The following is a 15,411-nucleotide window of genomic DNA, read 5'->3' as shown; positions in this document are numbered from 1 at the left end:
TTAGAAGTGGGTTGGATGAGAGAAGCCGCCACAATGAGAAGCCCACACACTGCAATGAAGAGTAGCCCCGCTCGGTGCAACTAGAGAAAGCCCGCGTGCAGCAACGAAGACCCAACACAGCCAAAAACAAATAAAAAAAATAAATAAATGTATTAAAAAAAAACAAAAACAAAGAAGTGGGTTGGAGATGTGGAACAGTCCTGCCTGGAAGGGCAAAAGGCAATAGTTTCAATGAGTTCATGGTGTCTTCAAATTTCTACCCTTTCCCACAGCCCTGAGTAACATGCTGGTACCCCACATTACCACATGGCCAGAGAGGAGTGGACCCCCAGCATGACATTGCTCTGAGAATTTAGAATGCAGCTGTGCTCGTAATGTTGAATGAAATGCAGACATTCCCCAAAGGGCCGACACAGCCATCCTGTGGAGAGAGAAAGTAACCAGGTTAGTATAAGTTGTCCACGTAGGAAGTGGTATAGAAGGTGTGTGGTACAGGGGAGGAGACAGCACCTGAAAGGCAGACATCCCTGAATCACAACGTGGTTCCTAGACCTTAAGGAACCAGAGGCCAGGAGCAGAGGCCATGCCTAAGGGATGGGCTCATGACTGCCTATGTTCCAAACCCAGGGCCCCACCTGAGGTCTGAATCCCTCAGGAGTACAGCAGAGCCCGGCACAAATTTACCTTTTCCATAGAGCAGCAGATCTAAGCAAGCAGAATAGAAGCAGGCCAGGCCAAGGACATCATGACCCTGGGAAATGAGCACCCACTGACTCTCCAGCACATGGACACACAGATCAAATCTGCCGAGAGACAGAGCCACTGGGACCAGCTAGAGAATGGGGAGGACGGTATAGGAGAGGAGGGGATCTTACACCTTCAAAGCAGCCTAATATCCCCTAAATCTCCTCTCCATAACTCTATTTGTATAGAGAGCATCTGTGCCTGGGATCAGACCTCTCTCTAAGGCAAAGGAAGTGGGAAAATGACTCTGAGACAATTTCCAGGGTCTTGATCAATTACCTACCTCCCTGCAGAAAAATGGGGGAAAAAAGGAATATTTGGTAGCTCAGACTCTGCATTTCTACTCCTGACCCCTCAAACTTAAGACAATGCTTCCTGGAGTGACTAGAGAAGGGACAGTCCTGGCTGTGGAGAGGGAACAGTTTCTCCCTCTCCACTCTAAGCTTCTCTGGAAGATCATACCCTCCCTTCTAAGGCAACAAATACAAAGGACAGAAAATGATCTTAATACTTTTTCTTCAGAAATGCAGATCTGAAGAGAACTGAGAGAACCAGATTCTCCAGAGCTGGTTTCTTGAGGTGTCTGCATATCTCACGAGCTTGAAAACCTAAGGAGGTTAAAGAGCATCATGTGAGGTCTAGAGGTGAACCTGGCCTCTCTAAAAGCCCTAGGCCCACCAGCGTCAGGCCCCATTACCCAGCCTGATGGAGAAGTCAAGATGGCCGAGGCAGAGCTTGGTGTAGGCCAAGGCCTGCATGAGCTGGGCTGTGGCCAACAATCCCTCCCTGGAGAACCAACACAGGCTGTTTTTCTGAATGGCCATCTGCTCACAATGCAGCCACTTCTCCTTGTCACCCATGTTCTGGGAGAACTGGGAGAGGGCCACGTAGGTAGAGACAACCTGCAGGGCAACAAACATGGGGTAAATATTCTGGCTGTACAGTCAGGCTGCATGCATCTCCATCTCGTCCTTTTCCTGCATAAGAGCCCCCTGCATGCTTTGCTGCTCACTCAGTCAGCACTCCTGGGGGCCCCACCACTCACCTCAACTCCAGCTATGAAAACACACTCCTTCTCACCCCTACACTTCTAATTTGGTCATTCTTACTGCCTGTTCTTGAAACAAACCACTTTCTCCATCTGCACCTCTTGTTTCTCCCCAATCCGAGACTTTCCCCTTCAAAACGCTGGCCAAACTGCACCTCTTCTATGTTTTCTCTAATTAAGTCCTCTGATTCTTGCCCCTTAGAACTCTTCAGAACTGCTGCCTAGATCTCTGTTATCAGTTGCGTGCACATTTGACATCATTGATGACACTCTTGAAACACCGTGTTCGTTAGGTTTCCAATAGAATAATCTTATTAAAATATAAGCAGACTCGGTTACTCCACTTCTAAGAAGCCACTAACAGCTTCCCACCTTCTTTAGGGTAAAAGCCAAAACCCCTACAGTGGCCTACAAGGCCGGCACCATCTCCCATCCCCCTCCCTAGACTCTCTGACTCATCTCCTGGTTCTTCCACCTCTCCTCCCTCCCCTCTAGTCACAGTGTTCCTCAAACACAGAGGGCATGCGTTGTGCATTCGCTATGCCCTCTTCCTCTCCACTCTTCTCCCAGATAGCCATGTGGCTTACTTTCTCATCTCCTTCAGATAGTTGCCCACAAGCCAACTGCTCAGTAAGGCTTTCCCTACCATCTTATTAAAATTGCATCCCCCCCCGCCCCGCCCCGCACCCAGTTCCCAACACTCCATGTCCTCTGGTCTTCATGTAATTTTTCTTCATTGTATTTATTATCACCTAACATACGACATATTTCACTTATCTGTTTCCCTGGAACCAAGATCAGTGCCTAGCACAGAATAGGTGTTCGTCAAATATTTGTTGAGCAGATGGATAAAAGAGAGATATAGACAGATGGACACTAAAATTAGGAAGCCTTTCTTCTTTTTTCCTAAGTCAGCAATTCTGATCCTTTTTTTAGACCACTGGCTTTGAGAATCTGATGAAAGCTATGATCCCTTCCCTACTTCCTATCACTCCCCAAATGCTCTTTTGAACATACACACAAAAGTCAACATTCAGTTCAGAGAGTTCACAGATAGCTTCGTACCTGGAAGCCCATCTATAAACTGCAAATTGAGAACCCTGCTCAAACACAAGATCAGTGGTGTCCCGTTAAGTCTGGGTTACCGTGGAACCACACTTAACCAGGGACTTGGCAGGGTCTCTCCCCCTAGCATTTTAAGTTTCTGAGTGAGGACATAGGTAAACCAAGGGTGGCTTACCTGGGCTTCACTGGCAGACTCCTTGGCTGAATTCTCCTGCATAAGAGTGGCCAGGCAGGCAAACCTGCGGCTGCTGGCCGTGGCCTCCAGGTTGTAGAGCTGCCAGAGCAGGGAGAGGCATTGCACCTGCTGCTGCAGGATTGCCAGCTTCTTCTTACTGGTGTGAAGCAAAGGGTGGTTAGCATGCCCTTATTCTTCACCAGTGTCCGCTATCCTTCCCCACAAGAAATCTGAGTCTACTCACCCAGACTTTCAGACTCAGAAAGGTTCCTGGGATCCCACTACTTCTAACCCAATATGCCTTTTAAATTCATCCCTCTCAACCAGAAAAAAAAGTTTTCAGAGACGTGTTTTAAAAAAGGTTTCATTCTTTGAATTGCTCTTTTGGTTGAATACATTTCCTATAAATTATTACAGCCCAATAACCAGGTAGCAACTTAGTATTATGTGTATATATATCAGAGAAATAATATTGATATTAAATTGCCACATATGTATATGTGTACACACAATACACATATATGTATCTTTATTTGAAAGAGACAGGATAATACCATACTCCAAAAACGAAAGAAGTCCTCATTCAGCTACACTGAATTGGCTGTAAAAAGAGCAGTCTTTATAGTCAAATAGGCAAAACCCCAGGCTGGGTCCTAGTTTACTTCTCTGTGGCCCTAAATGGAAACAGGACAAGTTGGCTAGGCTTCTCACTTCTCAGTAGGATTGTCTGGGGGCTGGCTCAGGGAACAGGAACGCCAGCATTTCTCTAGGAATGTTTGGAAAATGACACCAAACCAGGTCCAAGGGAAATTCCTTTTCAGCAGACGAAGGGCTTGCCTAGCCAATTTTTTGGCCAAGGTGATCTGTCCCATGTTGAAACAGACCTGGAGACGGTAAAATGAGAAACAGTAATGTAAATGTGGGAAGATTATTAAGGACAAGGTTCTGCATATAACACACCGGCTTTTATTTTGGAATGGTACTTGGGGCCCTTGAGGTACTAGAGTGAGCTGAGTTGGAGCAGAGCCTGGCCACACTACCAGGCACCAGTAGGGCCACGAGCCAAGTAAAGGAGTGAGAAAACAGAATTACGGAGAAAGCACTCTCCTTTCTCATCTCCCACACATTTGCCAGTGAGTAGTAGAGGAAGGCTGTGATTTAGAAAGTGATGCTGCTAGACTCAGATGGGATTATCATTTGGGCAGAAACTGAGATGCTTCAGATGCCATGGAAAGCATTTGAGATATCACCAAATCCCGTATCCCTCTTCATAAACAAGTTGTACCACCATAGTGCATTTGAGGGTAGGATCTGAGGAACTACCTTGAGGTTATCATATACCTGCCTGTTCTATGGTTAAATCCTCCAAGAAAATGATAAAGTCTATGGTAATTTCTGAACAAGCTTAGGAAGACTGCACAATAATTCTTTCTTTTAAAGGGAAAGAAATAATTATTTAACTTTGCTCCAAAGACCTTTTGGTTGAAACACAAATAATGCAATACCTTGGACAACTCTAATATTCCCTTTGGTATTCAAAGGCATTTATACACATTAGGTTTACTCTCCTAATCAAGGTATCTTAAGGTTCACACTGAAACTAGTTTTTATTTATGTATTTTATTTGAAAGCTCGGCTCTCTAACAAAACATTCCCCATGGTTTTATGAAGTCATCATTTATAACTTGATAAATAATCATTCCAACATACTTTGTTCTGTTCGATTTAACAGTAATGAGGCCGGGAGAAGTTGCTGTTATGAGTTATTCATCCAGAATAAGTAAGTTTACCCCTATCTGTCCTTTGAAAATGGAATGTCTCATGGCATGCTTTCCCCAGAGTTCCTATTTGATATACAAATCTCATTCCCTGGGGAAATTTGTTATAAATGATATAGAATGATCTACAAGGTATATTTATTTATTTATTTTAAAACAAGATGTGGAATGGAGTATAGTGAGCTCCTATTTGTATATAACAAAGGAAGGGGAAAGATTATATACATTTATGTGTGCTGAGCCCCTCTGGTAGAATACATAAAGAGAGGACACAGTGGCTCAGTGGTAGGATTGTGGGGAGAGACTTTGAAATGTATGTTCTTTTCTTCCTTCTAGCTTTATTGAGATATATTTGACATATAACATTGTGTAACTTTAAGGTGTACAATGGGATGATTTTTTTAATTGAGGGATAACTGACATACAACATTGTGTTAGTTTTAGGTGTATAACATAATGATTCAATATATGTATATACTGGAAAATGATCACTACAGTAAGTTTGATTAACATCCATCACCACATATAGTTACAATTTTTTTTCTTGTGACGAGAACTTTTAAGGTCTACTCTCTTAGTAAATTTCAAATATACAACACAGTATTGTTAACTACCGTCCCATGCTGTGCATCACATCCTCAGAACTTATACCTTTTGACTACCTTCACCCATTTTGTTCACCCCCGCATCCCCCTGAATTAGTTTATATACACTCCAGTGAGCAAAGGACATGACAGGCAATTCACAGAAATAAATGACCAATAAACATTTAAAGAAGACTTATAACATCTGATGTTGGTAAGGATGTGAAGAAGTGAGAAGAACTCAAGTTCATATAATACTGTAGTGGACAATTTGGCATTATATTTATTAATTGTAAAATCATTCATATTGTCTGCCTTAGCATTTCCACCTCTGAAAATTTCTCTTACAGAAACACTCTCACAAGGGAGTAAAGAGATATTTACAAAAATATTCACTGTAGAAATGTTTATAATAACCCCAACTTAGAGACAACCTAAATGTACATGAAGAAGGAAATGGCTAAGTAAATTTGATATATGGATATAACGTAGTACTTGGCACCTGTAACTATGATTGGATGTATGTCAATATGCAAATATGTTCAATCTGTATTTTTAAGAATAAAAACCAGATGCAGAAAAAAGACAATGTAGAATTATGATTCTATTTTAAAAATAATGGATAACAATAATGATATGACTATGTGTGTATAGCTGGTGGAATTCACACCAATTATTAACTATGCTGGGCGTGACATGGGATTAGTAAGCGCTCTTTCACCTCCTACATGTATTTCTGTTTTGAATTTGAATCACATTTATAATTGCAGACAAAAAAAGAGACTTTAAAGGAAATAACAGGATATTCCTCAAGGAGAAACAACCCAGACTTCAAGGTTACCCCCTGCCCTCACCTCTGACCGAAGACAGCAGAAAGTGGCCTCCTCAAACTGACAGATCTTCACCTTGCGCTGTTTATAAAACGAGAATGCTGAGGGCTGGCCCAGAAGGCTGCTTGCCTTCCTCAGATAAAGGAAGGCCTCCAAACAAGACAAGGGATGGAGAAACTGGATTAGGATTTAGATGTTGCTAAGCGTGTGACTGGGGCGAGGGCTAGATCAAGGTTATGATGAATTTGAACTGGGGCAGGATTTAGTTAGAAATGGGGAGCTGGACTGTGTGTGTGCAGGAGTTGGGGCAGGGCTGGCAGCACATGGTGCTCCTTCACTCTCACTTCATATTTTCTCCTAGACCCCTTACAGCTCCTCTCTCTCCCACTTTCCTCCACTTTTCATTGCAAGTTACCTGATGGTAAGAAATCCCTATAAAATTCCCCTAGTCATAGGGCTCAGCTCAGGGGCAGAGAGCAGAGCTTGCTCACCATGTAATTATCTGACAGGTCCAAGGAGGCAGCGGCAGCCTCCAGCAGGTAATAAAACGCACAAGTGGTTTCTCCAATGACTAGGCAGTGCTGGGTGAGAGGTGACAGCACTAACTTCAGGACTTCCTTACAGTGGCAGGGCTTCATGGTTAACATGTCTTTCTCAGGGCTGGTCTGAGCCAGTTTCCTGTTCACTTGATCCAGGAACTCTTCCTCTGTTCTTTGTGGAGAGAAGATGAAGAGCTGAGAGTGGCCACCCAGTAGCCACTCTTGCTGAGGCATTACCAGTTCTCAAAGCCACTTTATCCAGGAAGCTTTCCTTTATAATTCATTAATTCTATGTCTATCTTTCTCCTCCATTGCTCCATAGGTTTTGAAAGTCAGGGACCTGGTCTATAATGGCAAAGCCCTATTAGGGAGTTTTAAAAACCTAAAGCCAAAGTACCTCACAAACTAAAGGAAACGACCACACCTGAAGAGTAAACTAACACTGTTACATGCAAACATAAAAATGATACAAAGCAGTAAGTAATAATACCTTTATCTATGAGCACATTTGAACTCCATCATGGCATATTTGAATATTATTTTATACAATACCACCACCTTATCCTACAATAACCCTGCCATTCAAGTAGGCAAAAATTACCTCCCTCTTACAGATGAGGAAACTGAAGCTCAGAGAGGTTAAGTGACTTATGTATGACCTCACAGCTACTGAGTAGAACCAAAACTAGAGTTCACCTTTCTGACTACTAGTCCAATGCACTTTCTACAGGCACCACGAGTTCAAAAGAGGTCTGATCTCTCTGAGATAGAATGATTGAAAAAAGTGGGAACTGAGGAGGGCTTTGAAGGATGGTGACCATTCTGTTAACTGGAAGGATGTGGATGCCACTGAGTATGTTTAAAAGGGAGAACTGTGTGAGCAGAGACACAATAAGTATGGGGGTGATTCATGTAGAACATAGATTTTTGTTTGAAAAATGAAGGAAATCAGGTTGGATAAGTGTAATAGGAAACGAGAGTGGCTGATGAATTCAAGGTATGAACATGTAAAATTGTTAAGACAGGCATTAGAAAGCCAGGAGGTACATAGTTATGAAATGTAAAATCATTTTAATATCATCTGGGCTCAAAAGTAATTGAGAAGGCAAATTTATAGCTGAAAACAATCTGCTACATGTACAATACATTTGAGAGCTATTAAATAAAGTTTTTCTTAATCACTAAAAAATAATTTCCCTACAAACAATCAAAAATTGCCTTTCTGATTCTCTGTTAACTTGAATTTTGGGCTGAGTACAAGAGTCACTGCTCCTGGGTGGTCAGATGCCTTCCTTGTCTGCAGGTAAGGTGAGTGCCCTAGTTTAATGGTTATCTGTGTCTCACTTCCTGGCCTCCTCCATGCCCACTCTCAGCATCTCCACCTACCTGCAGTGTTCCCTTGTGAAGGCCTCCTGACTTCTGGGTGATTTTGTCTGGAACTGAAAACTGTCTGTAGGGAGAAAGAGATGATTATCTTTAATTGCCCATATTTGTATTAACTGAGAATATTTAAAATTCCTGACTACCTTTCCACTGCAGCTTAGTTCATGACCTAATTGCCTCCCCCATTATAAAAATGATAAGTTTAGGTTTAAAATTAGCCTTACACACAAGATTAGGGTGCTAATTTTTTCCTTAAATGCAACTATTTGTGATTCAAATAGTAACTCCTTTCGTTCTCAAACTTCCCAAACCAATTCCTAATTCTGTTTGCAAAAGAAATGAATAAAGAATGTGTCCATCTGGTTTGATGACTAATTCTAATAGTAAAAATCCAAGAATATATCTAGATCAGATTTACGACTAGATGGGAGCGAACCACAGATCCTAAGACCTAGTGAAGAAAATCATGAGGGCACAAGATGTCACATCCCACCAGAGTCACAACGACCAGCAGAGATTTTCAGCTTTACCTAGCTGGCCTTAAATAACCTTTGTCCTCTAGATTTGCCTTTTTCTCTGCAGCTGTCTTCTGACCAAAAAGAAAAGACTGGGAAGGATGTGGGGATGTTACCTATTTGGGCTCAGGAGCACAGGTGGTGGGATTGAAAAGAAGTCTAAGAGAATAATTATAGGGAGGACTTGTGTTTGTTAAGTAAACACAAGTTTATTATTGATTATTTAATTACGTCACCTGAGGTAAGGTAAAGCAAGGCTAAGGTAACTAAGGAAACTGGAATTTGGCAGCACTACTGCAATGCACAATTCTCAGGGCATCATCATAGCATAGCCCGTGTGAATAACACCCTCTGTTCTACATGGTCATGCACAACGGCCCTGGGTCTGAGAAGCCTACTCAGGGTTCGGATGTGCTGGAAAGGTCTTGGGCCTCTCTCACAGCTAGACTGACCAGGCTGTCGAATCTACAGCTGACAGTGACCTCTCAAAAACGAAAGGCCATATAGGAAATATGAATGATAGTGTGATTTCTTCATAATACCAACCAGGACATTCACTACTACTTTCCTCTTTCCCCTCAGAAAGTACGAAAGTGCAAATGACTGTAGAGCTCATCAGCCAGTGACCAATTTCTCCAAGTCACTGGTCCACCTTCATAGAGTCATAAGAATGTTCTGGCCAGAAGAGGTAGGATCATAGATCAACATCTTCATTTTAGTCTTTTACCACCACCGATTCACCATCTCTCCCATATCCCTCTCCCCTGCTAACACCAACACCAACTTCTCTTTTATCAAAGTAGAAAAAGAGAAGATTTGCCTGGGTCTTGACAGCTGTCTTCAAATATGAAAGAAGGCACAACTCTGAAAAATGAGTGAAAAAGTTGCAGGAAGGTAGAGTTCACCTTGATGAAAGAATCTTTCTAACAGCTACTGAGAATGAAATGGGATGCCCTACAAGGTAAGCTAACTGAAAATGTTAAAACTAAGAGGGTGAACTCTTGGCCCTCAGCAGTGAAATCATGGAGTCCTAACCACTGGACCACAGGGAATTCCCGAGGGTGAACTCTTTATCTGGGATGTGGTAGAGGGCTATAGGCTTTGGGGAACATCTATCCACTAATCCAAACTTCTTTAAGTAGCTAACTCCTACTTATCTCTCAAATCTCACTCAAGGGAGTCTTATCTTACTCCTTTCTCAGGCTGGGCTAATGGCCCCTTCTCTAGGTACCCCAACTCCTATGTAGTCCGTTTTTATCACCTTTATCATGCCATATTGGAATTCTCTATTTATATGTCTGTATCACCCCCCCAAAACTGATAATTTCATTTTGTATTATTAACACCTAACTGCAGCATCTGATACACATAAGGGCTCCATATATGTGTACTGAGCTGAATAATTACTGAGCTGAATAATTATAATAATAAAAACAATAACTAAAACGTATTGAGCACTAACCACGTGCCTGGCACTATTCAAAGCACATTATATATTTATCTTAACTCATTTAATCCTCACAACAATCTATGAAGTGTGTATTGTTATTTTCCTCAATTAACTGAGGTTATGTAACTTGCCCAAGATTGCCAACCAAACCAAGAATAATCTCTAAAGTTCCTTTTAACTCTGAGATCACACTTTTCTTATTTCTGGTACTTCAGTGAGAAATGGCTCTCTCCACCTATTTTTTTCTTTTAATCTGATTTCATCTTTTGAATAAAGAGCTCCAAGTACACGAATAAAGAGAAGTGCTGCCCACGTGTCTTCTTTCTGCCCCCTGGATTTACCTTGGGGAGAAGGCAGCTGCAATTTGTCTGGGATCACTTGTGTTAGTATCGAGCCAGTATCTTTGTAGCTACAGAATCGGGAGGTCCCACTGGAGCTCTTAGTAGAACAGATGGCAAAACGGTGGAAGGGGACAAAGTCCCCCCCATGACAGCTCCCACAGCGGCAGGCCAAATCTCGAAGAAACCAGGCACATTCAAGGTGTAGGGCTGTCTGTTGTGCCTTGGGCCACAGCTCCCAAGCCGCTTCCTGCAATAGAGGCACTCCAAATTCTAGCACCTCGGTTTGAGGTAGGGATAGTTTCTCTTGTAGCCTGAGAGGAGAGCCAGCATCTGAAATATAGGAAAACCTAAATGAGAGTCTCCCTTAAAGTCCTTTTACGCTACCAGGTAGCAAACTCCCAAGCACATGCTGCTAGTGTATAAGAAAATTTTATTTATAATTCCTATTTGGTATTATGGCTTCCTTTGTATAAAAAATTTTATACCAATCTGAGAGTGATATTGACTGTATCTGGTATAAAGTACAACAGGGAAGAAATGTCTAGTGGTAGAGAACTACACTGGATAGACTTCTTAGTTTTTCCTCCTAAATTGAGCTTTTTTTACTGCAAATTATTATAAACATCAAATAACAGAAAGGCTCTGCTCAAATATAAGGTCCAAATATATTTCAAAGTCAAATTATTTGTGGATTATATATGCTTTGGGTAGCTTATGTCACAATTTTATTCTTTTTTGTGGAGAATATGAGATTGCAGCTATTTAATTTATATCTTGCTTTGTTCATATGTTTAAATATCATGTGTGTTTAACGTCCTTGTGAATTTCTAAAATTAGAAACAGTTTATCCTATTTTCTTATTATTTATCCTAAGAAGCCAATAAAAGACTACGGCAATATTTTCTGAACCAAAAATCAAAATACAAATACTTAACACATGGGGTTAACATGGAGCTAGAATTCTTGAAATTAAGACAATTCTGAAAAATACAGGCTATTCATTCACTATAACCATGGGTCTTCCATGGTTAAAATAATTAATTTCCCCCATCTCTTAGACATAAGCTTTAAGAGACTGAGGCCCATGATATATGATATTGATACTCTTTCTGAACACAGATACCCTCACCCAAAGCTCTCTATTCAGTCCTGAGAACAAGGGAGCAGCTCTGCCTCACCTGACTTTCTCTCCTCTTTGGTTTGTTCAATAATCTCGATAGAGGAAGGCATTAATATTGGCTCAGTAGGAAGCTCTTGGCTCTTGTTGCACCAGCGGAGCACATGTATATCCACAAGAGCCCTCAGTACCTGAAGTAGCTTATTTTTACCCCAGCCAGGCAGGAGGTGCTGCAGCAGATCTATGTGGAAGGAGTGACCAATGACTGCAGCACACTTAACCAGCAACTGTTCCTCTGGGCTCAGTTGATCCAGTTGGTTCACTGCTATTTCTGAAGAAAAAAAAAAATCTGTAATGAACAGGCTTTCTACTAACATAGAATACACTGTGTTAACAATCCGTTCATTCAAAAAAAAAAAAAAAAGCGTTTGCTTTTTTGTCCATCTGTTCTCCACTCAGCCAAATCTCTTGAAAGAGCCTTATCTCCATGTCCTCTTTTGTCCCCATTCCCCATTCATTATTCAACCAACAATCAGGTTTTCAGCACAACACTGAAACTGTTCCTCATGGTCACCAAAACCTTTTGCTGGTAGATCCATTTTCTTCTTACTTTCAACTAAACATGGAGGCTGGGCTTCCTGGTCCCAGAACTCTAATTACTATAAAGATCTTAACTCCAAGCATTTTAGTAAATCTCTCCATATTCTGACCCATGTATTAAAGCAGTTGGTATTGAACCAGTAAGTCACCAAGCCCAAAATCTAGGAATAATTCTAAACTTTTCCCTCTCCCTCACAACCAACTTGTCACCCACTCATTCTCTTTCTAAATGTTCTTGAATATATTTCCTCCTAAACAATTTTAGTATAAGTAGTCATTTTCACCTGGATCACTATGCTACCCTGTTCTGAACATCTCCAATTTCCTCTCATTCTTATCTCAATAACACATTAACTAGTGGTAGAACTGTACACCTAAAGTACAAATATAGTCATGTCAGCCCCCTTCTTAAATACTTGTATAACTTACATGGCCTTTTACCATGTAGCTTTGGCCTTTCATTTAGACCAAGGCCTTGCTGACTGGACTGTTCATTTCAGCTTATGAGTTAAATCCTTTTTCCTTCCCTGTGGACAATACTGATCTTGGGTTAACTTTCTAGCTGTTTCCTAGGATCCTTATAAAATTAGAATATCAGCTGAGTTACCAGGTAACACTGCTTATGCAAAGAGTGATCCCTGATTGGAAACTGAATTTGGACTAGGAAAACTGTGAATAAGCTACAAATACCTGGTGGTAAGCCACAGCTTTGGGGTTCCTTGAGTGTAGTAATTCTTGTAACAGGTCACAGTGCCTAGAAACTATGCCTCCAGGACTATTCTAAGAGATACCAGTTCCTTGTTGGGAAATGGGGCATCTAAGCACCCATCCATCATGGTCTCATCCCATCACATGTAAGCTATTCCTTGAGGCTCCAGAGAATAGCAGTGGGAACTGCCGTGAGGACCCCCACTGAAGAAAACCACTTGCTCCTGTACTGCTACAGTGCTGTGTTTCCTGACCTGTACGCTTCTAAGTTAGTAAAGCCAATGCCAAGTGTGGCCTATCACAGTTGTAGGAATATGAACTGTCCAGGTGGACCTAAAACCACCAGAGTGGACAGCTTATAATAGCTAACAGTCATTGACTATTAATTATATACCATGATTTATTTCATTTAATCTTCAACTACCCCCATGAGGTAGGGGCTATCATTATCCTCATCTGAGTATGAGAAGACTAAGGCTTAGATAAGTTTATCTAACGTTTCACAGCTACTAAGTGGAGGAAGCAATGGTACCCAGATTTTTCTGATGCCAGAGCCCTGGCTCTTAATTACCAATGTGTTCTGTACTGCTGTTTCACATGCGTGTCTTATATTCTCAGTAAGACCATGCTTGACTTGAAGGCATGCTTATCCATCATAACATTCCTCAAGAAGGGTTAATAAAGTACCCTGGCCACCAAACATTTGAACAGAACGTTAAAAAAACCATCCTCATCTCTAAAAAGAACACCGCCTGTCTAATTATGCCTACCCAATTCTGACGACTTTATTCTCTATCTCATCAGTCATTATAAGCTTACTTTGCACTCTTTTTATTAAACCCCTGCTATGTCCCTAATACTGTCTCTTCACCAGCACCATGGATTTTCCTAAATCTCAGCAGCATTATCTCCCTTGCTTACTGTCTCCTCCAGCACAGGGATATGCACAAAGGGAAACTCAGGTCATAGTTTTTATTAAACAACTAGAAAACTTTCCCAGGTTATCAGTCAGCCTCAAAGAGAACAGTGGGCTCACTTACATAAAACATTACTCAAGTAGCATTACAAGTCTTTAAGAACTCTTCGGGCAGTGCCAGAATTTATTTCTGGAAGGCAGATTTCTTTTTTGAAGAAATGAAGCTAGCATGATAATGAGGGATCTATACGCAATCATCCACCAAATTAATTACTAAGTGCAATGACACCTGTAATTGATTCACTTGAGGTCTTCAAGGGACCTGCCTTTTAATAACGGTGGAAGAAGCACTGTATCCAAGTTCACATCATCCTTGACTGTGCAGACATAAAGTTCCTGGTCTTCAGAGCTGGCAGGAGAAATACTATACATTGTGGATTTCATGGCATTGGCTGTAGAGAAAGAAGACTATGACTGAGGAAAACACCATGCTCAGTGACTGTAGTTTTAAAGGCACAAAAACACATTTAGTCAAGAAACTGAAAGGATTAAGATAAATGGAGCATACACGGTTAAAGTGGTTTACCCCACCCATCCTGCCTGTCCTCTCATTTTCTCTTAGGAACGAACATTTCCTGTACCACACGGTACCTAACATTCTCACTCTTCCTGTTTACCTTTCAATAGTCCTCTCTTCTATTACATCACAGCTCTAGGATGCCTTTCTGGATTTACACATATTTCTATCTCTTTCCTCATCCCTTCTCCCCTCCCCCATTCAAACCCTCAAGTCATCTTTCTCATCAGTAATGTGCAATTCTCTATTAGACTGTCATGTTTATCAATCCTCTCTGATGTTTATAAATCCTATTTTCCTATCCCCGCCTCCTAGGCTGCTCAAAAAGGAACTAAAGTAGATTGACTCAATTACTTTATCTGAGGCAGGTATTTAGTGTTTTCAACACAGTTGCATATTATTTGTATAGTACACTTAGCCAGGAAGGCCGAATCTTGCTTATGATGGCAGCAGGGAAGAGGCACATGCCTAATTAGGACCAGGTGATGCCATGTTCAAGAATGAACTCCAGCAGTGGGATCAGGGTAGAACCCTGGGAAGCTCAGCTTACCTGACAGGGTCTCCCACTTGCTGTTCTCCCCCTCCTCCTTTTGGAGGTCATGAAAGAGCAATATGTTCTTAGAGAGAAGGTCCTGGCATAAGATCTCACAGTAAAGGGGGTTTCCAAAGCACCTGCGGAGAAGGTAGCTGTGGAGAGGTAAGCAGGGGATTGCTGACTAAAGATGCCCACTTGAAGAGAGCCAAGCATAAAGGTATTTCATACTGAGGAATATTTCTTCTTTTGTTAAAGTCAGTTCTTGATGATATACACTAACAGAGGGAAGCAGCAGCACAGAAATGTAAAAAAAAGTTTCTGATTGGTTTTGGCAGTAACTTTTCTCTCAACTATTTTGCTTCTGTTGACGTTAAAAGGAACTAGCATCCCCTTGCTAAAGGGTCCGGCAGAAGTTGGCCTGACCGCACATACTGGACCTATTAAGAAAGCCATCCAAGTCCTAACTGTCCTGTGAAAACCTGGGTGAAGAGCCCAGGGGAGACAGC

At 41.6% G+C, this 15,411-nt stretch overlaps 1 protein-coding gene across 4 annotated transcripts in view; it reads right to left on the bottom strand.

Moving 5' to 3' along the window:
- Positions 1-15,411, bottom strand: part of LOC113631083 (adenylate cyclase type 10-like) — a 38,414-nt gene that overhangs the window by 1,775 nt on the left and 21,228 nt on the right. For 2 of the 4 annotated variants that reach the window (XM_027127186.1, XM_027127187.1), the window contains 13 exons: positions 14,921-15,057; positions 14,120-14,245; positions 11,631-11,900; positions 10,453-10,782; positions 8,150-8,213; positions 6,716-6,935; positions 6,249-6,374; positions 3,744-3,916; positions 3,033-3,189; positions 1,442-1,646; positions 1,256-1,352; positions 685-803; positions 304-421 (listed from right to left, as the gene is read on the bottom strand). In XM_027127186.1, coding sequence (XP_026982987.1) covers positions 304-421; positions 685-803; positions 1,256-1,352; positions 1,442-1,646; positions 3,033-3,189; positions 3,744-3,916; positions 6,249-6,374; positions 6,716-6,935; positions 8,150-8,213; positions 10,453-10,782; positions 11,631-11,900; positions 14,120-14,245; positions 14,921-15,057 — 2,142 coding nt within the window. The remainder of the gene's footprint in view (positions 1-303; positions 422-684; positions 804-1,255; positions 1,353-1,441; positions 1,647-3,032; positions 3,190-3,743; positions 3,917-6,248; positions 6,375-6,715; positions 6,936-8,149; positions 8,214-10,452; positions 10,783-11,630; positions 11,901-14,119; positions 14,246-14,920; positions 15,058-15,411) is intronic. The other 2 variants (XM_027127188.1, XM_027127189.1) reach the window with 2 other exon arrangements.

The sequence above is a fragment of the Aethalodelphis obliquidens genome, unplaced genomic scaffold (genome assembly GCF_003676395.1).
Source record: "Aethalodelphis obliquidens isolate GAN/ISIS:26980383/991018 unplaced genomic scaffold, ASM367639v1 scaffold31, whole genome shotgun sequence".
Lineage (NCBI taxonomy): Eukaryota > Metazoa > Chordata > Mammalia > Artiodactyla > Delphinidae > Aethalodelphis > Aethalodelphis obliquidens.
This window is presented reverse-complemented; position numbering and strand designations above follow the sequence as displayed.